Source organism: Sturnira hondurensis, unplaced genomic scaffold (genome assembly GCF_014824575.4).
Source record: "Sturnira hondurensis isolate 20B ecotype Veracruz unplaced genomic scaffold, ASM1482457v3 Scaffold0016284, whole genome shotgun sequence".
Classification (NCBI taxonomy): domain Eukaryota; kingdom Metazoa; phylum Chordata; class Mammalia; order Chiroptera; family Phyllostomidae; genus Sturnira; species Sturnira hondurensis.
Window position 1 is genome coordinate 1,707,275 of NW_028088915.1, and position 19,940 is coordinate 1,727,214.

At 44.1% G+C, this 19,940-nt stretch overlaps 1 protein-coding gene across 7 annotated transcripts in view; it reads right to left on the reverse strand.

Annotated features, from left to right (window-relative positions):
* The window catches only part of CELF2 (CUGBP Elav-like family member 2), a 504,761-nt gene that overhangs the window by 54,033 nt on the left and 430,788 nt on the right, over positions 1-19,940 (reverse strand). For all 7 annotated transcript variants that reach the window (XM_037065948.1, XM_037065950.1, XM_037065951.1 and 4 more), the window contains 4 exons: positions 18,864-18,998; positions 10,544-10,623; positions 6,358-6,516; positions 2,638-2,701 (listed from right to left, as the gene is read on the reverse strand). In XM_037065948.1, coding sequence (XP_036921843.1) covers positions 2,638-2,701; positions 6,358-6,516; positions 10,544-10,623; positions 18,864-18,998 — 438 coding nt within the window. The remainder of the gene's footprint in view (positions 1-2,637; positions 2,702-6,357; positions 6,517-10,543; positions 10,624-18,863; positions 18,999-19,940) is intronic.

The window sequence follows — 19,940 nt, forward strand, 5'->3', positions numbered from 1 at the left end:
ATTGTGCAGGTGGCTACTTGCACGGCGCCACAATCTCTACCACCTGACGAGCATTTTAACGAACTCAGGTGGGGGTCTGGGATCCTTCATGTCCCTCCCACGTATGTGCCATGGACCACATGCGCCACGACACACGTGATGTTGTATGAAACCTCTAATTTCAAATGCCCGGTGACTTAACCTATGAACATACTGTCCTTACTTTATATAATGTTTTTTTGGGGGGGTTAGCTTTTTTTTTTTTTTTTGCTTAGATGTAAGGCTAATGCCAAATTTCTTAATTAAGAAGCCAGGCATTTAACTTAAGTGTCACTGGGAACATACCCAAAACATAAATTTGAGTATGTCATTTTATATATTTGTTTCCTCATTTACTCAAAAACAGGCACGAGCCCCTCTCAGAGGAGTGAGGGCTGGTATCAGCTTGGGCCCCACCCCTGGGTACAGATGACTCAGGCGTGTCAGAGGGGAGGGAGGAAGGGAAGGAGGTGAGGGCTTTGGAGCACCCCTCCCACAGCTGGGGAGCTGGGGACATGGCCTCCAGAAAGTGGCCTCTATTACCAGTTTACTTTGTAATGACTGACAAAGACAAAAGTTAATAAGCTTTTTGGGAGATGACCAAAGAGCAGGATGTCATTTAACTTCCCCTTATTGAAAAAACAAAAACAAAACCTAAAAAAACAAAAGGAAATCCCAAACCATGATCCTTCAAACACTTGGGAAGGTGAGACTTGATTACGTTTATGAATGAAGGGCACCCTTTATAGAAAAATCACCCAGCAGACAAAGCCTTGACATCTACATCCTTAAGATGCTTATGTTCAAGGCCATGGCCCATATGGACTGCTCAGCACTTGCTCTCCCAGCTTGTGCAGACACGGGGCTCTGGATTTAACATACTGAAGATTCAAGACAGGGGTATTTTGGAAAGCCCAGCACACTCAGAGAGTGCCTTGAATCAGCCACCTCCATGTACCTTCTAAGGTGATTCCCAGATACCCTCAGTCTTTCAGTGAGCTCGCAAAGCACGTGAGTGCCAACATCCTGACCTGTGGCCAGTGAGGCGAAGGCACAGTCTAATGAAAAGTGACAGGGCACACCGTCCGCCCAGGAAGATGCGTTTGGCAGTAGCCTGAGGCAGCCTTGAGGCAAAGACCCTAATTTCGAATCTGGGTGGGTCCAAACTATTACAAGAGAAACAAATCTTGCATCAGCTGAAAATGTGACAAATCTTACCACTTATTTTGGAGCTTGCAATCTGGAGGTTTTCTCTTTTTAAAACACAGAAAACTTCCTGAATATTTTGCTCATGTTTTCATGGAACTAAGAATACATTAACCATTCAATTTGAGTCTTAGCTCCAAGGCTAGCTTCCTAAACTGTGTCCATAAAGATACTGATGAATGATTTAACTACTTATATCATATGAACACATATGTATTGTTTGCAATAATTCAAAAGCTATGCTTACAACAGAACAAGCTGGCAGTGCCAATAGACTGAAAGCCCAGAGAATAATCTTGCAGTATTTTCATGGCAGGCTAATATGTCCCATCAGAAGACAAGTCACCATTAGCCCGCGAGGCCACAATGAAAGGCTGGGCTGATGATCACAGCACACAAACAAGGAGACCTATGTACGAGCATCGGAAGTCTTTCCAAATCCATTTAAAGTGGAACAAGAAAAAAAACAAGGATGTGTATTTGGGGGAAAAAGGAGAGAGGAAAAAAGGAGTTTTCATAGTGACAGATAAAGAAATCTGGCGTTTAGCCTGCGTATTGACTCAGGGTGTCCTTGATTAAAACAAACTGCCTTATTTTAATGTGCCAAAAATCTGTTCTTCTCCTTGCCCTGGCCCCCCCACCTCTCTGGAAAGAAACAAGGAAAAGCTTTCTCACTGTTCCTTGCGGCAGGTTAATGGCACCTGTGTTCTGATTTATTGCACAAGCTGCCGTCCCTGGCCCCGTGGTAGGTTAGGATATCAGCCTGGAAGGTGACACAGCAGGAGTGACCTTTCACTAATCACTGCACCTCAGTTACTACTGACACAGCTCATTAGAAACAGAAACCCTTCACGAGCCAGCTTTCAATCCAGCCACGCTCTGATTTTCTCAAGAACAGAGATTATACTTTTGCATAAAAGCGTCTGATGCCCAATTCTGTTAACGGGGGTACGAAAATGAAAAAGGCACCCTGATAATTGTCTGTGGATATCAGGGGACTGCGAACTGTAGAAAGATAGGCCTGCAATCTTGGCTTTCATTATGGAGGTCAGATCATTTTTATTGACTGCCTGTTATTAAAATTTTAGAAGGATGTTAATCATTTTGGCTGCTCTGGATATAAGAATCTTGCTGGAAATTCCCCAGTAGCCAATCCCATTTTTAAAAATAAGAAAATGAGTATACTACGCAGGAATTCTCCATCCCTCCGTGTTGCTAATGTTGGTAACGCCAGAGGCGGGAGAGCCACTTTCCAACAGCTACTCTAATTTTAACACCTGAACCAGAAAGGGAAGAGCAGTGGTAATTGCTCTTTGTTCCCCGCTTTTCCCTGCTGCTTTTCTTTGCCCTCTGAACCCCCTCCAATTCAGACAACAGCACCTGTCAAAAGGAAAGGCAGGGCTTGGGACTTACCAGCCATTTGCTGAATGCCACTGAATGCACCCAGGTTGCTGGAGGAGGTGGCCTGCTGCAGAAGCTGCAAAGGAAGGGAAAAGTGTGCCGTCAGCACAGTGTGGAGAGGGGGGCAAAGTAACCTCCAGGTTAAACTGGGGACAGGTCTTGTTTCCTTTACATTTGTGGAGCTGGCTGCTGCTGTCTCTTAATGGACTGAAGGTTCCCAGAGTTGGGGCTGTAAATCCATAGTAATGTCTAATCTCTATTACGAAACACAGACACTGTGGAAACTCAATAACACTGCTGCCTTAAAGCATTTAATCAATTCACTCTTTTTAACAACCAGGTGTTACGTCTATTGAAACCAACATGGCATGACTAATGCTATCTCCCTGTAGTCTGGTAGTTACTGTAACTCATCTCTGTCAGTCCAGGTCCGTCTCTTCTACTTGCTTTCATAGCTGTTTCCTTCTCCCCGGATTAGATGGGCCAACAGAAAAACCATGATAACTACAGACATCAGTGTATCTATTCGCAGCCGTGACTACGTGACCAAGATGGTGCTCACCCATTTTAAGATGGTCTTCCCTGGCACAGGAAAACATACTCTTCGTCAAAACTTAGAAGTATGTGGTGTGACGCTGCGCTATGCATTATAAATACCTCAGCATCTTTTTTAAAGTTAACATATCTGTGAAAAGGTCTCCGCATTTCTCCTAAGAGATCTCAAAAACACACCTCCCTCCACATAGAACCACAGTGGCTACCACACGGTAAAGACAGGTGGTTACTGCCCTAAAATGCTCCTATATTCACCCCATTGGCTTGACTTATAGGTTAACACTCATATATTAAGTGTTTGACTCGATTTATTGATTATCTTCTATTAAGGTTGATTGATAGAGTTTATATAGAAACAAGCATATAGTTACCTCCTCTACTCAACTGTACATAAATACCAACCAGCATAGATCCCCCTCCAAAATTATTACTGAAAACTGCCATGTGCTTTGGAGGAAAACATGAATTCACTACTTTAACAAGAGCTTGCAGAGTTTACGTGGAGCTCTGCAAAACACAGTGTAGAGGACCACCATTCCTCTGGGTACGTGAAGGGCTCCTCAGTTTACTAAGAAAAAATACTCCATGGTGAATATGACTCAAAAATAGAGATGCATGGATTGACCTGAAAGTGCCGAGCAGAGTGCAGTCACGGTGGCTAATCACACACACCAAAGACTTGGTGACGTAACAGTGACGTTAGGGGATTAACGTGAACAGTCACAGAAAAACATCTCTGATGTCCACCGCCCCCCAAAATGCTGGAATACAGGGGTGGGCAAAAGTTGGCTTGCAGTGGTGAGTACACAAAACAGAGTCCATTCTTGTATCGTTATTTAATTATTGTGTTTATTTGTGTTATTTTTTCCCTTATTATTTTTGTATCCTTATTTACGATTTATATTTTAGACAATGATGGCTGGTAATTTAATGTACTTTTACCCACACTTGCTATATTACCTCGATGTCACAGAGAGAAAGAAAAAGACAGACACACATATACATGCAGGGAAAGAGGGAAAGAGAGGGAGGGGGAAGGAGGGGGAGGGAGGGGGAGGGAGGGGGAGGGAGGGGGAGGGAGGAGCCAGGGATTACCCATTCTGATGACAAATCCCTTATTTTGATTTGATTACTTGGGTTTCCCATTCTTTTGTGATGGTGACCCCTTACTCGCTCCTCCTATTACATATTTTTTAAAATTAAAGTAGAGTAAATAAGCTTTGAAGATATTTTGAGGAATTAAAACTTGCTAAGGTAAGCAGACCAGAGTGTCATTACACCATCCCCGAGGGCTCCTCCCATGGCAATCCATTCTCTGGTGAGCCAGTGTCAGGACCCCGACCCAGGAACACAGGCAGGGGGCGCCTTAAAGGCCAGGGGCCCTCACAGAAATGAACTTTCAATTCAAAGTAGGAGAAAACACAGTAAAGCATGTATTGAAATGTGTTTTGTGAGTGAGGATGAGACTAACTTTCTTTCAGAATACAGAAATCTTTTGCATTTGTGACCACAGAAACATGGCCAGAGATTCCGGGACGCTGTGGGGCCCGGGATACGTGCTGCAGAGCAGGGCCAGGCTCGTGCGTCTCGGCTTTGGGAAATGGTGGAGTGGGAAGCTGGAGTCTCAGAAACCGTGAAAAGGAAAGGCGAGCTTGACTTCCATCTCTGATAAAAATTCTTATATACACTATTAACATGGTCTGTGAACATCTGAAAAGCACCAGTTTGTGAAAAATAAATTAAGTTAGACTCATTTTTTTCCATATAATTTCCAGACTGACAGACCAAGAAAAAGACACGGCAGAGTGTACACACTTTTAGCAAGACACTGGCAAACCCTCCCATGGTGTCTTTGTGGGTCAGATGGAGCAAGGGCGTGGAAGTAGCAGTAATTGGGTCAATGGTTTTAGTGAGGGAGCAGACGAAGACAGGAGAAGCACGCTCCTCATTTATTAGTCAAGTATGTGTCGAGTAGCTATCACATGCAGGGCCCCAGTAGGCAAAAAAGGAACAGGAGACATGTCTGTTCTCTGAGAGGCAGCCTGGCCACACGGAGAGGACACACAGAGGGCTGCGTCCTGCCGGACCGCCCGCAGCGTGACTTCAGGTCCAGTGAGGGGACCTCTCTGAGTCTCCCTTTTCTCGCTGGTACAGGTGAGTAGGCCGACTTCTCAAAGCCACGGGGAGGACTATTTTGCAGAACAGGACAGGTTCTGTGACAAAGTCAGTCTAGTGGACAATACAGTCCCGGGAGGGACAGTGTCAGGACACAGACACACAAACACGCACACATGCGTGGGAAGAGGAGGCTGGGAAGAAGGCCCTGTCGCACCACAGGAAATTTCATTAACAAACGTGGAGTCCAGCACTTAGGTTTAAACTGAAAAAAGGTGTACAGTGGCATGGTTTGGCAGGAGTTCAAGGAAAGATAAATGAAAACTTGGAGGCGTACTGGCTGCCTTTGGGGTAGCACGTGGCACGGTTACTGCAAATGCCACTCTCAAGCTAGACTGAGAGATTTTTGAGTCCACACTAGGGCCACTGCTTGGCGCTGCGGAGGTCTTACAGGGGGAATTGTCTTCGATTCAGGCGACTGCATGTTAATAAAGACATTGATAGAGTGAAATACAATAGGCTCCTGGGAAAATCAAGAAACCAAAAGGTTTAGAGGCGATGAAACGGGAGGGATGACTGAAAAAACTGGGTCTATCTGGCCCGAAATCAGATCTAAATTTTTGGTACCAAATAGATAAAGTAAGAAATATTTCATCTAGTCAACGGAGTTTCACGGGAAGACCCGGGATCACTGGAGGAGAGTTCCACGTGGATTTCATTGGAGGCCCTGGCGTGGAATGGACTGACCTCTGAGGCAGTGAGCCCCCCAACCCCACTGCCTCAGCACCCTTAAATAACGGCCTGTCGAGAAAGTCAGCCTTCCTTGTGGGACTCTGCTCAGCCTGTATCAGGCAGGAATTGAGTTAGTCATGTGCTATGCTAATCCACTTAGCTTGAAAAAATATTCTGCATCAGTGCTGATTTCAATAATTTCCTGAGACTCAAAGCGCCCCCTAAATGAATTCTTTGGCACACTCGGGGGACAAGTAGGTTGTAAGAGTTGCAGTGGCTATGCCCCCCTCTCTCCTGGGGACCGAGCCCCGAGCAGCCTGCTGCACTTACCGCCAGGTACTGCGGGGTGAGTCCGCCCAGACCCGTCAGGTTCCCCCAGGTGGCAGTGTTGAGCTGCTGCATCTGCTGTGCGAGCTGCTGTTGGAGGCGTCTTTGCTCTTTGTCCTTCTGAGTGTCAGCGAACTTCACCACAATAGGTGAAGAGCAGCCCTGTGGTCAGACACAGCGGAAAGTGAAGAGGGAGTTACAGCCTGGTCAAACCCGCTCACAAAACTCAGCACTGGACCTAGCTTTCTGAACTATCTTGGAGCAACATGGAAGGGTCTGGAATGGTTTTAAAATGGTGATATTCCTTCTTCTTCTCTGAACTGTAACATCAACAGAAATTTCCAGATACTGCCATTGGTTTCTTTGGGGATCTGGTGGTCGATGGAGCCATTTGTTTTCTTGTTCTCTTTATTAAACTGCCTCTCCTTCCTTCCTTCTTCATGTGTCTTCCTTCAACCTTCGAGGACCTCCTCAGAGACGAGAGACCTCACCAGTGTTCTTTAACTAAGCTTCATTCATGGTTTACCTGTCTGAGAGAGAGGCCTGTTTTGGGTGCCTGCCTCTTTCCACAGGTGAACAGGGGACAAGCTGAGGGCGGGAGTTGTGATGGGAATAAAAACATCTCTCATTCATTTGTTTTTTCACTCTCTCCAATGTTCAGTTCTGTATTTTTAAATTGGAACTGTGGGGATCATACTGATCCAGCAACATAATCGGAAGTGGAAACACAGATGAATGGAGGAGATATTCACAGAACATAGGCAATGACCAATGTAATTGTTCCCATGTTTTCAGAAAGATCTCCCTGCCTTCCGTACCTTATCTACATCACCCACAGTCCCAGAGCTACTGCGAACCAAAAAAAGGATAGGTCAATCAAAGGAGATACAGCATCAACGGTAGAGGGAGTAGAGGGAGAAGTCTACTCGACTTCTTTTTCTAACAAATCCCAGTCTTCTAGGTGCTTCTTTCAGGTTTCACTTCCTTCAAAAGGAAAGGAACGGGGGTGGTGAGGAATGGCCAAGGGTCATATAATAGGGCGAAGTCATGTCTGATACAGATGAAATCATCAGGGAAAAGAAGGGCCTGACTTCCCAAGGCCTGGAGAGGCCTCCTCGGGGAAGTGCCTTTCAAACCGCTGCACTGGGCGAACACTCCACAGTTCCCCCCCCCTCCCCATCTCTTCTCCTTCTTAAGTGTAGCTTGCCTTCACTTTTCATCACAATTAAAGCTGTTAAAATTTTGCTGAGGTAAAAAGAAGTAATTCTACCCAAGTGATTAAAAAAAAAAACTTTCACTGAAACTCAGCATGATAATAGACCTCTCTCACTCCTCTCAGAAATTTTATATTCCTATTTAAATGAGCTTATCCTTTCTTTCCCCTTTGGGTCACTTTTCTTTCTCCTAGAAAACAAACTTGCATTTCTTTATCACCTTGGGTAGTTACTGGGGAGGTAGCTATGAAGATGTGAGGCTATCATGTCTGTGGTTACCAAAAAATGTGAAAGAATGAGGTGACTTTGTTGAGTTCCCAGCGTGTCGGTCTTCAGCTCTGGTAGCCAGAGTCACAGTGCAGAATGTTAAATGTCAGAAAATTGCACAAAAGTGGTATTTCCACCATTTTTTTAAAAAAAGCTAGGCTTCATTTTTCTTCATCTGCTCCGTATTTCAGCACTTCATTCCTTAAAGAGGGCAAAATACTCTGAAGAGGAAAATTATATAGAGAAAGGGTTTTGCATGGAAAAGGGTTATTATGGCTGTACCAGATTGTTCCGTAACCAATGATAGCATCTCCTCCTACCAGTACACTTACTGTTGTTTTTCTTCTTCCTTAAATATGAAAAGATGATATAAAAGCAGAAAATCAGGCCAAGGATTATAGCTCAACTACTTCTTGTTTAAACCAAGAAACGGAAAAATGGGATAGGAATAGATTGGAGGAAGGTAGAAAAAGAAAAGGCACAATATTATAAAGTAATTATTTTAGAAAATGTGTCCTTTAAATTTTGACATTCACATCATTTTCAATTCGAATCTCTTAAATAATACATCTTGATTAAAGATGTGAGCCAGAGTCCTGAAAATAATGTAATTCGTTAAAAAAAAAACATACTTCAGTTGTACCACTATAATGTAACTGCATAATGTATCATTTTCCATTCAAATGTCAATATTTTTGAATTAAACAAGACATTTAAGTGTCAGAGGGCCTCATTCTTTAAGCATGGATGTCCAGATTTCAAACACGTGCACCAAATTTTATTTTTTATAGTAGGTATTAGTAACAAAGGATCAAGGACTTCTTAAGAATCAGTACACCCCATCCTGTACAGCAGCACCTTCCCACTCTGAGAGCCTGCCGTTCCTAGGGTCGGGTTCACACCCGGTCTGCTTCCTGCCCTCCAGCGCCCCCTCGGGGCTAACAGGGGAATCCAGGCCACACTAGCCTTCTGTGGCTCTGCTGGCGGTGAGGCGCTCTGAGCGCGGGGGCTGGATGGCACTGTCTCTAACAAAGCTGAAAGAATTTAGACTAAAAAAATGATCTACGATGAGACCAATTCAGGTACAAATCACTCAGTCATGGAAAATAAAAATAATTAAGGGTGAAACACATACATGGAAGATAATAAATACAGGTAAAGACTTTCTTTTTCCTAACAGCACCTGTTTTAATCTCCAAACTGAAATGGAGCTGGAAATCAGACTGATCCACAGTAACAGAGCAGCCCCAGTTCAGAGAAAGGAGGGACAAAAACTGCCACTCAGGTGACTGCATGTTGTACAAGACTGGCTTCCTAGGTAGTGTACATCCTGCTAATTATCTCCTATCATGGCCGGATTTTCACCTGAGCTTGCCTTCAGGTAGGGGGGTGGGAGTATCTTAAAAATGCACTGCACTGAAAGGAAAACACAGTGATTATATAAGATATGTTAGGAATATCAAAGTCAAAATGAAGTTCGAAAAAGACAATAGGCTTTGCAATGCTGATATCAAAACTCAGAAAAGTACAATAAACACTTAGTGACAAGGCCATGCACACTCATTCCCCCCTTCCCACCCACCTTTTGGCTCACCATAAAAAAGGTGCCCACAAAACATGACGCATAATGAGCACTTAGCTCCCAGCATGCTTTGGGAGATGCAGCATTGCAAAAAACAAACAAAACAAACAAACAAAAAATAACCACCCCCCAAAAATGGAGGCCAAAAAAAGAAGCTCAGTCAATAAAGAAATTTTTGCAGATTAAATAAAGTTGAAAATTTTTTCCCAAAGATGAAAAATATAACTTCAGATAAAGCCACAAGGCCACCTGTGGAAAAGATCACCCATACACGAAGATACAGTACATAATACAGCAGCACATGCACTTCCAAATGATTCTATCAGACAATACAGAATAAGTAACAGCATATCACTCTTGGAATGCTTTTGTGCAAAATTCTGAAAGGCCATGACCCAAATCACAGACGAAAAGTATAGAGCCCTCTATCCTGCATTGGTGGGTGCACACCCAGGCCAACGTATTTATCTTCCCTTAAATCCGCTATGTCTCATTAGGAGACCAAATTTGAGCCTTTATGTTTCTGGGTTATTGTTCATTTTTTTAGTAAGGAGACAAATCTAATTTTTCAAGGGACTCTCATCCAAGAGTATTGCCACTGTTTAAATGAAGTGGGAGAAAGAGTTAATTTCTCCGACATTCTTGATGCAAAAACACAGTTCTGTTTGATGAAAGAAAACTTGATCCCACATTAAGGAGCAAAAAGAACTCTGTGAGCACAGGGCAAATTTAGAGTGGGGGTTGCCCGTATTTAATCCGTACTAACCTTGGGCTGAGGGGTGGAAGTGACCCTTTAGGTACAAAATATTACTTGGCTTAAACTGCATCATGACCTTACATGGCAGACCCTTGGCCACTGTAATAAAAGGCTCAAGAAATAATAGAGAGCAGGTGGAAGGCTTTCCTAAATCCATTTCAAGTCATTAGGGGAAAGATTGAGAGAGAGAGAGAGGGAGGGAGGGGTGGGGAGAGGGGAGAGGAGAGAGAATGAGTATGAATGAATGGAGAAAGATGGTGAGAGTTTAAATCTGTGATTGTCATGTGAACGATGCACACAGGAGAGAACTGCGTTACCATCCCCATCATTTGCACAAAGAAAACAAAGAAAGGGCAGATGATACAGTACCTCCATGGTCTGAGACTGGTGCATGGCTTTGATTGCATTCTGTGCCATTGCCCTTGTAGAAAATGTGACAAACGCACAGCCTGTGGGAAACAAGGGGACAGGGAGCAGGAAAGACAAAAAACAACAAGACAAAAGGGTTGGACGCTTGTTAAACCAACACGGTCTACGAGAACTGCCACAGGACGACACTGTTCTCAGTAGTACATAAAAATAAACAACTTCTCCCTCTGGTTGTATCGTATTTCGCTTTTTACTCACAGTGCTGACCTGCTAATCTGATCAAAGGAGAAAGATCTGCTGATTGATTAGTTTACTTTTCGAAATGGAGACGAGGAGAAGGAAGTTGGGTACTCTTTCTAGCCAGGGGTTTGACATTAGCAAGATCTAGTTTATATTTTTTAAAATAAAAAATTGTTATTTCACATTTTCTGCCTGGCTGATTATCTCTACTTAGGGCATAAACATATTAGGGCTCTGGATTTCAAATTTTAGTGTTGATTTTTAAGCAGCAAATAATAAAATCCTCCAAGGGCAAATGAGCATAAAATTCCAAGAGCTCGAAATGTCAGCAAATAAATATATCTAAATCTCTTCTGGGTAGTTAAAAAGTATACGTGTATAAATATACATTGATGAGATTCAAATGTAAACCAATATACCAAATCCCGTACAAACCAGTACTTATTAATTATGAACAAAAACAAATGCTATATTATTCTGAGAAGACTCAACACTGCATATAAAGCAAAAATTTTAAATTTGCAATGGATTTTTTATTTGTGTAGAATCTTTATGACTTTTGGAAGTTGTAAGTTTCTGATACATACCAGTGATTTGACCTAAAGTCTAACATTCATGAGACAATGTACATTACTTCTCTGAGTATCTCCTGTGAGACCCAACACACAGTCCATGGTTACTTTTTTTCTTGTCCTGAAAAATAACTGGACTTCCCACTGCCTGTCCTCGCACCTCGTAGCCGCACTGGCCACCGTGCAGGTCACCACTGCGGCTACACAGCTCACTGCCCTTTTCACTAAGAAAAACACGGCCTTTTGAAACTCACATTTTATTCATCATGCACCCTTGGGCTTCTTAGAGAAAAAGACTGTGAAATTAATGCAGATGCAGGCTGATTTTTATAATAAAACCACAGCACACTAAGAGCTGAGCTGAAGCAACGCAGACTTATTTCACTTAGGATCTCTAATGACTTTAAAAGTGCATTGATTTCCAGCTTGTTTAGCCTTGCACAGTTTGAACTTAGGTATCAGAGAATAATTTAGTGTTCCACTCAATTTACTCAAAACATTATTATTATTACTACTTAAAAGATTTCCAAATGAAGCAGATCTAAACACGGAGAGGCTGAAAAGCCTGTTGTCATCTCAGAGTGAAGGCAAGAGAGTGGATGGAGTTCCGGCATCAACGTGGCGAGATGGTTGTCCTTGTTGCCAGGACACCCGACAGGATGCTCTACATCTAAACAACCAGCGGATGGTCTGGGTTGAATAAATCCATTTGTGAGCCCTAAACCCTATTCCCTTCTTTTGCTCTACATGTGTACCTGGTGAGATTATCAAGTCAAACTGTACTAGCACCTTTTAACCAAACAACAATGCCTGCCCATTAACCCAAAAGCACAACAGCATCGTCATAAAATAAGTCAATGCATTTTTTTGCAATATGCTGCAATTTTTAACACATAGAACTCTCAGTGCATGGGTGACTGATCTTGCATTCATCTCCCAGTAGAGCTGGCCTTCTGAGGCCTGAAGTACAGTCTAGTAGGAATGCTTAGCTGGGCAGAGAGTTCTCTGACGTCAGAGCAGCTGGTGAAGCTTTTACTTAAAACTACTGGCTGCAGGCTCTGTCACCAATAAAAGCAATTCGGCAACCTACACTAAGGCACCTAGATGACGTGTGTAATAGAGTGTGAGACTGGTGACAGGTCCTCTACCAGCTTCATATTAATACTCAGCTCTATGGTGAAATGACGGTGTCCCAGATTTACCATCCATTTGAAAGGAATATCTCTTTGAAAACATTGTCATTATCACAGATGTTACTGAAAGAGGAAGTAACACCGAGAGATTTTTCTTTTCCCGTTTCTTGTCTTGAGAGCACAACGGAGGCAAAAGCAAATGATCTAATGGACATATATCTGAAACCATGTGAAGCTGGGACTGACTGCTCTTCATAGTCAAAAGAACTGTTTCCTTCACTTCATTTGCTCTTATTATCCAGGCACATGTGCCAAACTGACAGCTTCCAAATGGAGGTTAGGAAGGCATTAAAAAAACAAAATGTCAACAACAATCAATAAGGCACAGTGTACACATTCACCACAATTTCGGAACAAGTGGGACTTTTGTAAATAACTTAGAGAGAGGTATACAGTAATTAACAGGTCTAAAAAGAAGAGTGTTAGCAACACAACAATGAAATTATACTTCTATAAACTCAACCCATTGCCCTTTTGGGTATGAAACCTGCAATTAAAGCTCCACTGATACTTCTAATTATATGATCCTCATCCCAGCCCAAAATAAGTGATCTGCCAGCTGTGATGACTTCTCTGACCTTTCTATCCTACTGGCAGTAGTACAGTAAGAGCGAAGTTGCCTCCTCCGTGGCTCTGTCAAGTTTTGTACTGTGCGCTGCGTTCAGTTACTTTGGAGAGAAAATTACTGTGTCATTTATGAAGTGAGAGCACATGTTGAAAAATTTTGCTCTCTATGCTGCTCTGGATGAAGTTAAGCAACTTCAGAACTGAATGTTTCCTGGATTGGTGGCTTTTTAACTTGTGTAATCTCTCTAAAATAATAGGTCGTGGTAGTACTATGGCTAGATTTCAATTTTCTTCCAACACCGCTGGAAATGCTGTGGTGGTTATTTAGGGTTAGACCTCACAAGTGTGGCTTCTCACCCACATGAGCTCCTGCCATCAGGAGCGGCTGCTGGCTCCTTCTGCAAGTTGACCAGATGACTGTCTGTGGACAGAAATAACTTAAGTCATAATTATCCCCTTTTCTACTAAAAATTTGCTTCTGGGTGCAGGGAGTGGGGGTGGTGGTCACAGGGTCTTGACAGGACAACCTCCCCTTGAAGGGTCTTTCTTCTTAACTTTTCTAGCCTGTTGTGTGTGCTGTCTCAGCAGCCAGTTTTCAGGCTATTGATCAAAACACAAGAGAAAGTAGATTTGGGAGAAAAGATGCATGTACCCCAACAATGAAGCTACATTTTGGGGGAGGCAGACGGGTTAGATAAGATAGTCTGTATGTTACCGTCTTAAGGCCTCCAAACACATAATAGCAGGAAAAAAAAAGAAGAAGAAGAAGAAAAATTTTCATCTGTAAATGTGGACAACCTTGCAATTATTTATTGTCTCCATTTTTGGAAAGTGAGAGATTGCTAGTAGAAATGAAGGAGTTTAATTCCTTTTATTTCGGCGAGGTTGCCTTCTTGCTGCTAAAACAGATGAATGATTGACTGGGGAAAGGTTTCTCGAAGTAATTTCCTCCTACAGACAGGATCCAAGGAAAGCAGGGCCCTGTCACAGCGGAGATTTTGGAACACATCTAGTACACTTGTCATCGCAATTGAAAGGGTAGCGTAACTCAGGTGTTCTGCCTCTTCTCTGGGCTGCAGGAGGATTTTTAGAGAACTCGACGAATTCTTCCTCTGTGCACACACAAAAATACAAGCACTTCAGAAAGCACGTACAATGCCCAGGCCTCTTTTGTGCTACTTCTCTGAAAAAGGTGCAGCAGCCTGCTGTATTGCAACTGAAAAAAGTGTAATTTAAAATAACGTGTGTAGCATGAAGGAGATTTCAACCTATGCAAAACTTGTTTATAAACGCTCATTCTGCCAAGACGAGATCATAATGCAGCCAATTCCCCTCACTGCATCTTTCTGAGCAGGGGCAGGGGTTATTAAAGACATATTATCAGCATAGTAATAATGGAGCACCACAACTAATACTCTAATCACCCATTCCCAATGTGGGTCCGTTTACTTTAAATTGGCATAGAAAGATCGTTCACTTATGGCACCTAAGGTTGAGGGCAGACTAGGACTTAATAGTTGGCACAGTCTCATCTCTGACATGAGAATGGAAGACTGTGTCCAGAGCAAGATGACAAGGTACGGTTGATAAATAATCCAGGGGGCATTTGACGGAAGTTCCTACGTTTCTAAATGTTAAGCTATTATGCAGGCAAGACTAAAATGTTGTGATCAAAACTCAGTCCTCCCTGTGTACATGTTTTACGAGTCTAACCCCCTATCCTAACATCCTGATCAGCTACAACAAAAACAAATGAGGATACTATGGCTGAATCTAGTCTGTGCTCGCCAACATCCCTGCAAATATTGCCAATTCATTTGTCAAGGGTTTTGGCAGGAGAATGTTGGAATACCATAAACACAGCTGGAATATCCTTAAACAAGAGAAAGTTACCTTAAATGGCAGTGGAGATTTGACTACAGTTTTTGTGAAAGAAACATGAAATAAATTCCATCATTGTCTTTGAGTTACAAACATTCAGTTGCCACGGTATGGAAAACCTTGTAAACTGTGCCCCAATAGTCCATTCTGACTGGGGGGTTATGGCTGAGAACAAAAGTGCATTTTAGGAAATCAGCACGCTAAGGTAACACTGTCACACAAATGCACTGGCTCAGAGCCTCAAGCTTTGATTCCGAGAGCCTCCCTCTCCTCGGACTTGCCAGCTGTGGGCTCCCAGCATGCTGCTTGCTTTGTCGATGAAGGCTCATGAAGCAAGCTTGGGAGGTCAATCTGCCACTGCAGGAGGAGCTGAGTGTTATGACCGTGCTTGAAAGCATCTCAAACCAAATCTTTCAAGTTAGAAAAGATGGCAGACCAGGTTACTGCCCCAAAGGCGACATGCATGTTTAGATGTGGGCATATGGCATGATGTGAGGCAGAGTCTTGCTACTTGCTGAGTGGCTGCCATGTGCTTGGCAGGTGCTAGGTGGTATCTGTGTACAGTCATGACAGTTTCGTGGGGGTGGGGGGCCCGTCTTGGAACATGATACAGATTTGGGTATGGGTGAGCAATGATGGGACTCTTAACATAATCTTTCTTGCCAACAGGTGGGTCGTGCCTTTTTCACAGATAGTGACTCTCATAGGAAGTACAGTAGGGCTTGACAGGTACCAAGTTGTGGGTCCTGGAAGCCCACTAGTCTGGCTCAGTGAGGGGCACTGAGTCAACAAGCCTGGAGAAATGTCAGCTCAGTACCTATCTGGGAGGGATTTAAAGCACTGATGTGACAGGGAAGAAATGACACGAGACACCTGTGAGAGAGCAGCAGCAAGCTCGTAGCTGGAAAGCAGACAGAGAAAAGTGAACCACCCACCAAAAACTTTGTCACTGACTAGTTTGCAGCCTGGCTTAGTTATTAGGAAGTAATTTTCAGAGCAGCCAGGCTTTCATTTCACTTAATTTTTATTTATTTTTGAAACAGCTGAGCCAGCAACGGGCACTGAGACCAGAAGTGCTGAGCACCCTTTATCTCTGTGGTGCCACTAATGGGAGACACTTATTAATATTTGATTGAAAAGCACAATTCTTTAATGAAAGCTAAATAGTAGCAAGAAAGAGGATTTTTCCTTTAACAAACACAGTGATTCAGGAGCAGCACCCTGTACCCAGGAGTCCCTGGGTTCTGCTCATTGAAAAACCCACCACTGTCTGCCTTTGTGTTTCAGAACAAATGGTTATCAATGAGTATTTTCTCTTTTGCCATAGGGAATCTCATCAGTTCACCAGAAATTACTTTTCTGTTCAGAAAAAAAAAGGGTAGGGAGGGGGGAGCTTCTGCTCTCTACATTCAGCCAGCACTTGAATAAAATATTGATGAGGGTCTTTCCTAACTTATTTCAGAAACTGGCTGCTTCTGTCTAGGGCCAGTTAATTCATTGACCAAATAGCTGATCATATTGCCAAATTCTCCCATCAAGTCTTGTGTCCTGCTCTTTTCTAAGAAAGTTGGGGTTGCTTTAAAATCTCATCTGCGGAAAGAACTCACATCTGCTCCAGGAGTTGAGACACGGCAGGCGCCAATGCCACGCATTACCGACCCCACTGGACAGACATGAAAGGGAGGGACGCTGCAAAAACAGACCCAGCCCGGCCAAGGGACAACAGAATTCATGCCTTCCTAACCCACGGTCAAGGCCTCCAGCACGCCACATGGATGGTATGCTTGTACAGAAGTCTCCCGCACTGCTAACCAAGGATGCACTGAGGTACGCAGGACAGATGTTTCGGCTGCTGCCATTTACGGATGGGGAAACCGAGGGAGAGACGTAAGAAGATGAAATGACTATGGTAACATTCACGTCAGGAGGTCTGAGACGGGACGTGGGGGTCATCAACCCCCAAACCACTACAAATTTTGCAAGGAGTAATTTTAGGGCCTGCCTCTCTGTTCTGAGTGCCATGTGCCTTGGCACGTGAAAAAATACAATGAAAACCCAGAAGAGTGACTGAGAACAGTAACGGGAGAGAATGGTGCCTCTAATTATGAAATTGGCAGCAGGAAGGCCTTGGAAAAATATTATCGCGTGTTTTCTACATATTTTACCCTTTGTTTAGCCATTCTGACTTTCCCCTTGGTGTTCTCTGGTTTGTCTGCCTGTGTGGGCACAGGTCTGTCACAGCTGCAGAAGAACCACATGATCAAATACGACTAGAAGCTCTCATGGTGTGACCTTGCTAGGACGGGACAGAGGGACTGGGATGGAAATCCAGTGTCCTTCTGCTGGGAGGCTGCACAGGAGCCGGGGGTTGTGAGGGTCACCAGCACGATGCACTATTTTGGGTGACACTAGTACCAGTACCAGTGGCCAGCTACAGGTTAGGCAGAGGCATGGGGGTCTGCTGTTCAGGGACTGCCCCCAACATCATGTCTTGCTTAGTTTTTGGAGAACCCCATCTTTTCAGCGAGGGTTACATAACAAGGGTTCAGAACTGTTAGAGAATGCACCAACTGTGAGCTACGTGCCTCCTCCGCTCTCTTTTTCTTTTTTGAACCACCCGCAGGAGAAAATATAGGGATGGTGCACTCAAAGCTGATCCACCTCCTTCCCGTTTTCCTTTCGACTCCCTCCATTTGGGCAACTGGAGGTGGATGTGGGCGGAACACTTTTGTTCTCTGTGCTTGCGACTCTGGCAGCTGACATCACGAAACTTGAGTCTAAAAGTCAAAAGAACAAATGTTCTGCACATGGCGCTGACTTTCAGTGAAATCAGGGAGACAGGTGAAAATTAGCGCTTTGTACTTATTGCCCAACATCCTTCCACGTGTGGTTTGGGACAGAAGGGCTGTCCCAGAACCGGAGGCTGGGGACGAGGAGACGTTTCTAATTATCCCATGGAACTTGCATTGATAACTTCATTAATGGGATGAAATCCTTTTCATGCTGCAAGAATACGAAGTTCTTAGAAGAAACTGAAAACTACATTCTACATACTTGCTTTCAGTTGGGCCTCCCTGGGCTGGTCAGGAATCTGCAGTCAGATGGGTGTTAACACTCAGTGGCAGCCCTCACGAGTGATTTAAAAAAGGGGGGGTGGGGTGTGCATTGTCACAGAGGATGGCAAACAGGGAAACAGCACAGTTATTTCCAACTACTTTGTATAACTGCCAGCGAACGCTGCCTTTCATCAGTGCTGGGAGCCGTAGCCTTTGCTCCTACCACAGTGACAAAGAGGAGCCTGCAATCTTCTGGATGAGATCATTTCTCTGTCACTAAAGGGACTCCCTGTGTCCAAGACCCCAGGAGGTTTGAAAATGAAACCCTGATGCCCCAAGAATGGCCCAGTTGCTCCAAGTCCATGTCTGTCCTGCCCTATGTGGAAATGGGGGTTTTCCTTGGTTTACAGCACTGTCAGGAGACCCATGCCCTTCACATTTCTTTCAGGCACAGCCAGAAAGCCAGCAACTAAGATGAAAACAAGTATTCTGCTCCCACATCTTCCCCTCACCCTCCAGCAGCTACTTCAATTTGAGATTGAGAAGGGATGTGGAACAACAGGGCAGCCCAGTGGCTTCCCATCTAACAGTGATAACCTGAGCGGGTATGTTGGCACCAAGACCTTCCCCACTGGAGAAGTAAAAGGTGATCATTTCAGCTATGGTGAAAAGTTCAGCTTGGATAACTTTCTCACATGGAATATATCACAGGGTCACCCCTAGCTGCGTGTGGTGGCTACATCTACCTTGACTGTGACACAGAGCTCCAATTAGCACTTCTGGAAAGAGACTTCAGTGACAGCGCACTCACCTCGACTCAGCCCATCGGGTCCCCGGAGGATCCGGCATTCTTCTATCTGGCCAAACGGAGAAAACATCACCCTGATATCATTCTCGTTACATTTCTTCGAAACCATTCCTATGAACAATTTTCTGTCTTCCACAGCTAGGAGATAAAAATAATGCATGAGCAAAGGCCACTGTCCATCCTTTTCCCCGTAACCAATGCTTCGTGACCACATCAAACCGGGTGCCCATCACATGAGACTGAGCGTGGGCCCAAGGCTGACCCTAGACTTCCAGGCGCCTCCACTCACTCCCACCTTGCCCTTCCTGAACACTGCACTCTCTGTGAGCTGGTTCTTACTAATAAAGTAGCTTCAGAGGACACAGAACACCAAGAAATTCTTTCCCCCCATTTGGAAACTAATGGGTAATGTGTTTACTAAAATGTTCAAGTTCCATGTAGTTGCTAAACACTACCATTCCACATAGATATTTCTGGAGACAGATTGTGTGTGTGTGTGTGTGTGTGTGTGTGTGTTCTTTAACTCCAGTGACAGGGAAAGAAAAAGGTCAGGAGAGGAAAAACGAAAGGAGCAGATAATTTAATGGAACAGTAAACAAAACTCTGAAGAAAGCATTTGAGGGATGAAAGCAGCCTTCTCCAATTTCACATAGCTTCTTTCCCACGGACCCTGAGAGGAGGAGATGAGAGAGGCCCATTTCTCTGGAAACCGAGTAGACGACCTCTGTCTTCAGCACGGGCTCTGCGGCCCTAACCAGGACGGCACGCGAGGTCTGCGTGTTGCAGCGAGCATGGGGCTGCAGCCTCTGGAGAATGACATCAGGATGGCCCCGCACCAAAGAAAGAACAAGGAGGGAACAATACTGTTCTTCCCACTTGGAGGCAGGGCTCTAGAGCAGAAACTCACGTGGATGTCACGACAGCAGTGTGCAAATTCTAACCTTGGAAAGTGCTGGGGTGAAGATGAGGGAAAGTTTACCTCAGACGACCACAGAGACTTTCCTCAAAATCTACATGCTGGTGCTCAGGAGCACCGGCCTATTTCTGCTTGAAAGGCACCACAATGGCGGAGTTCAGGAC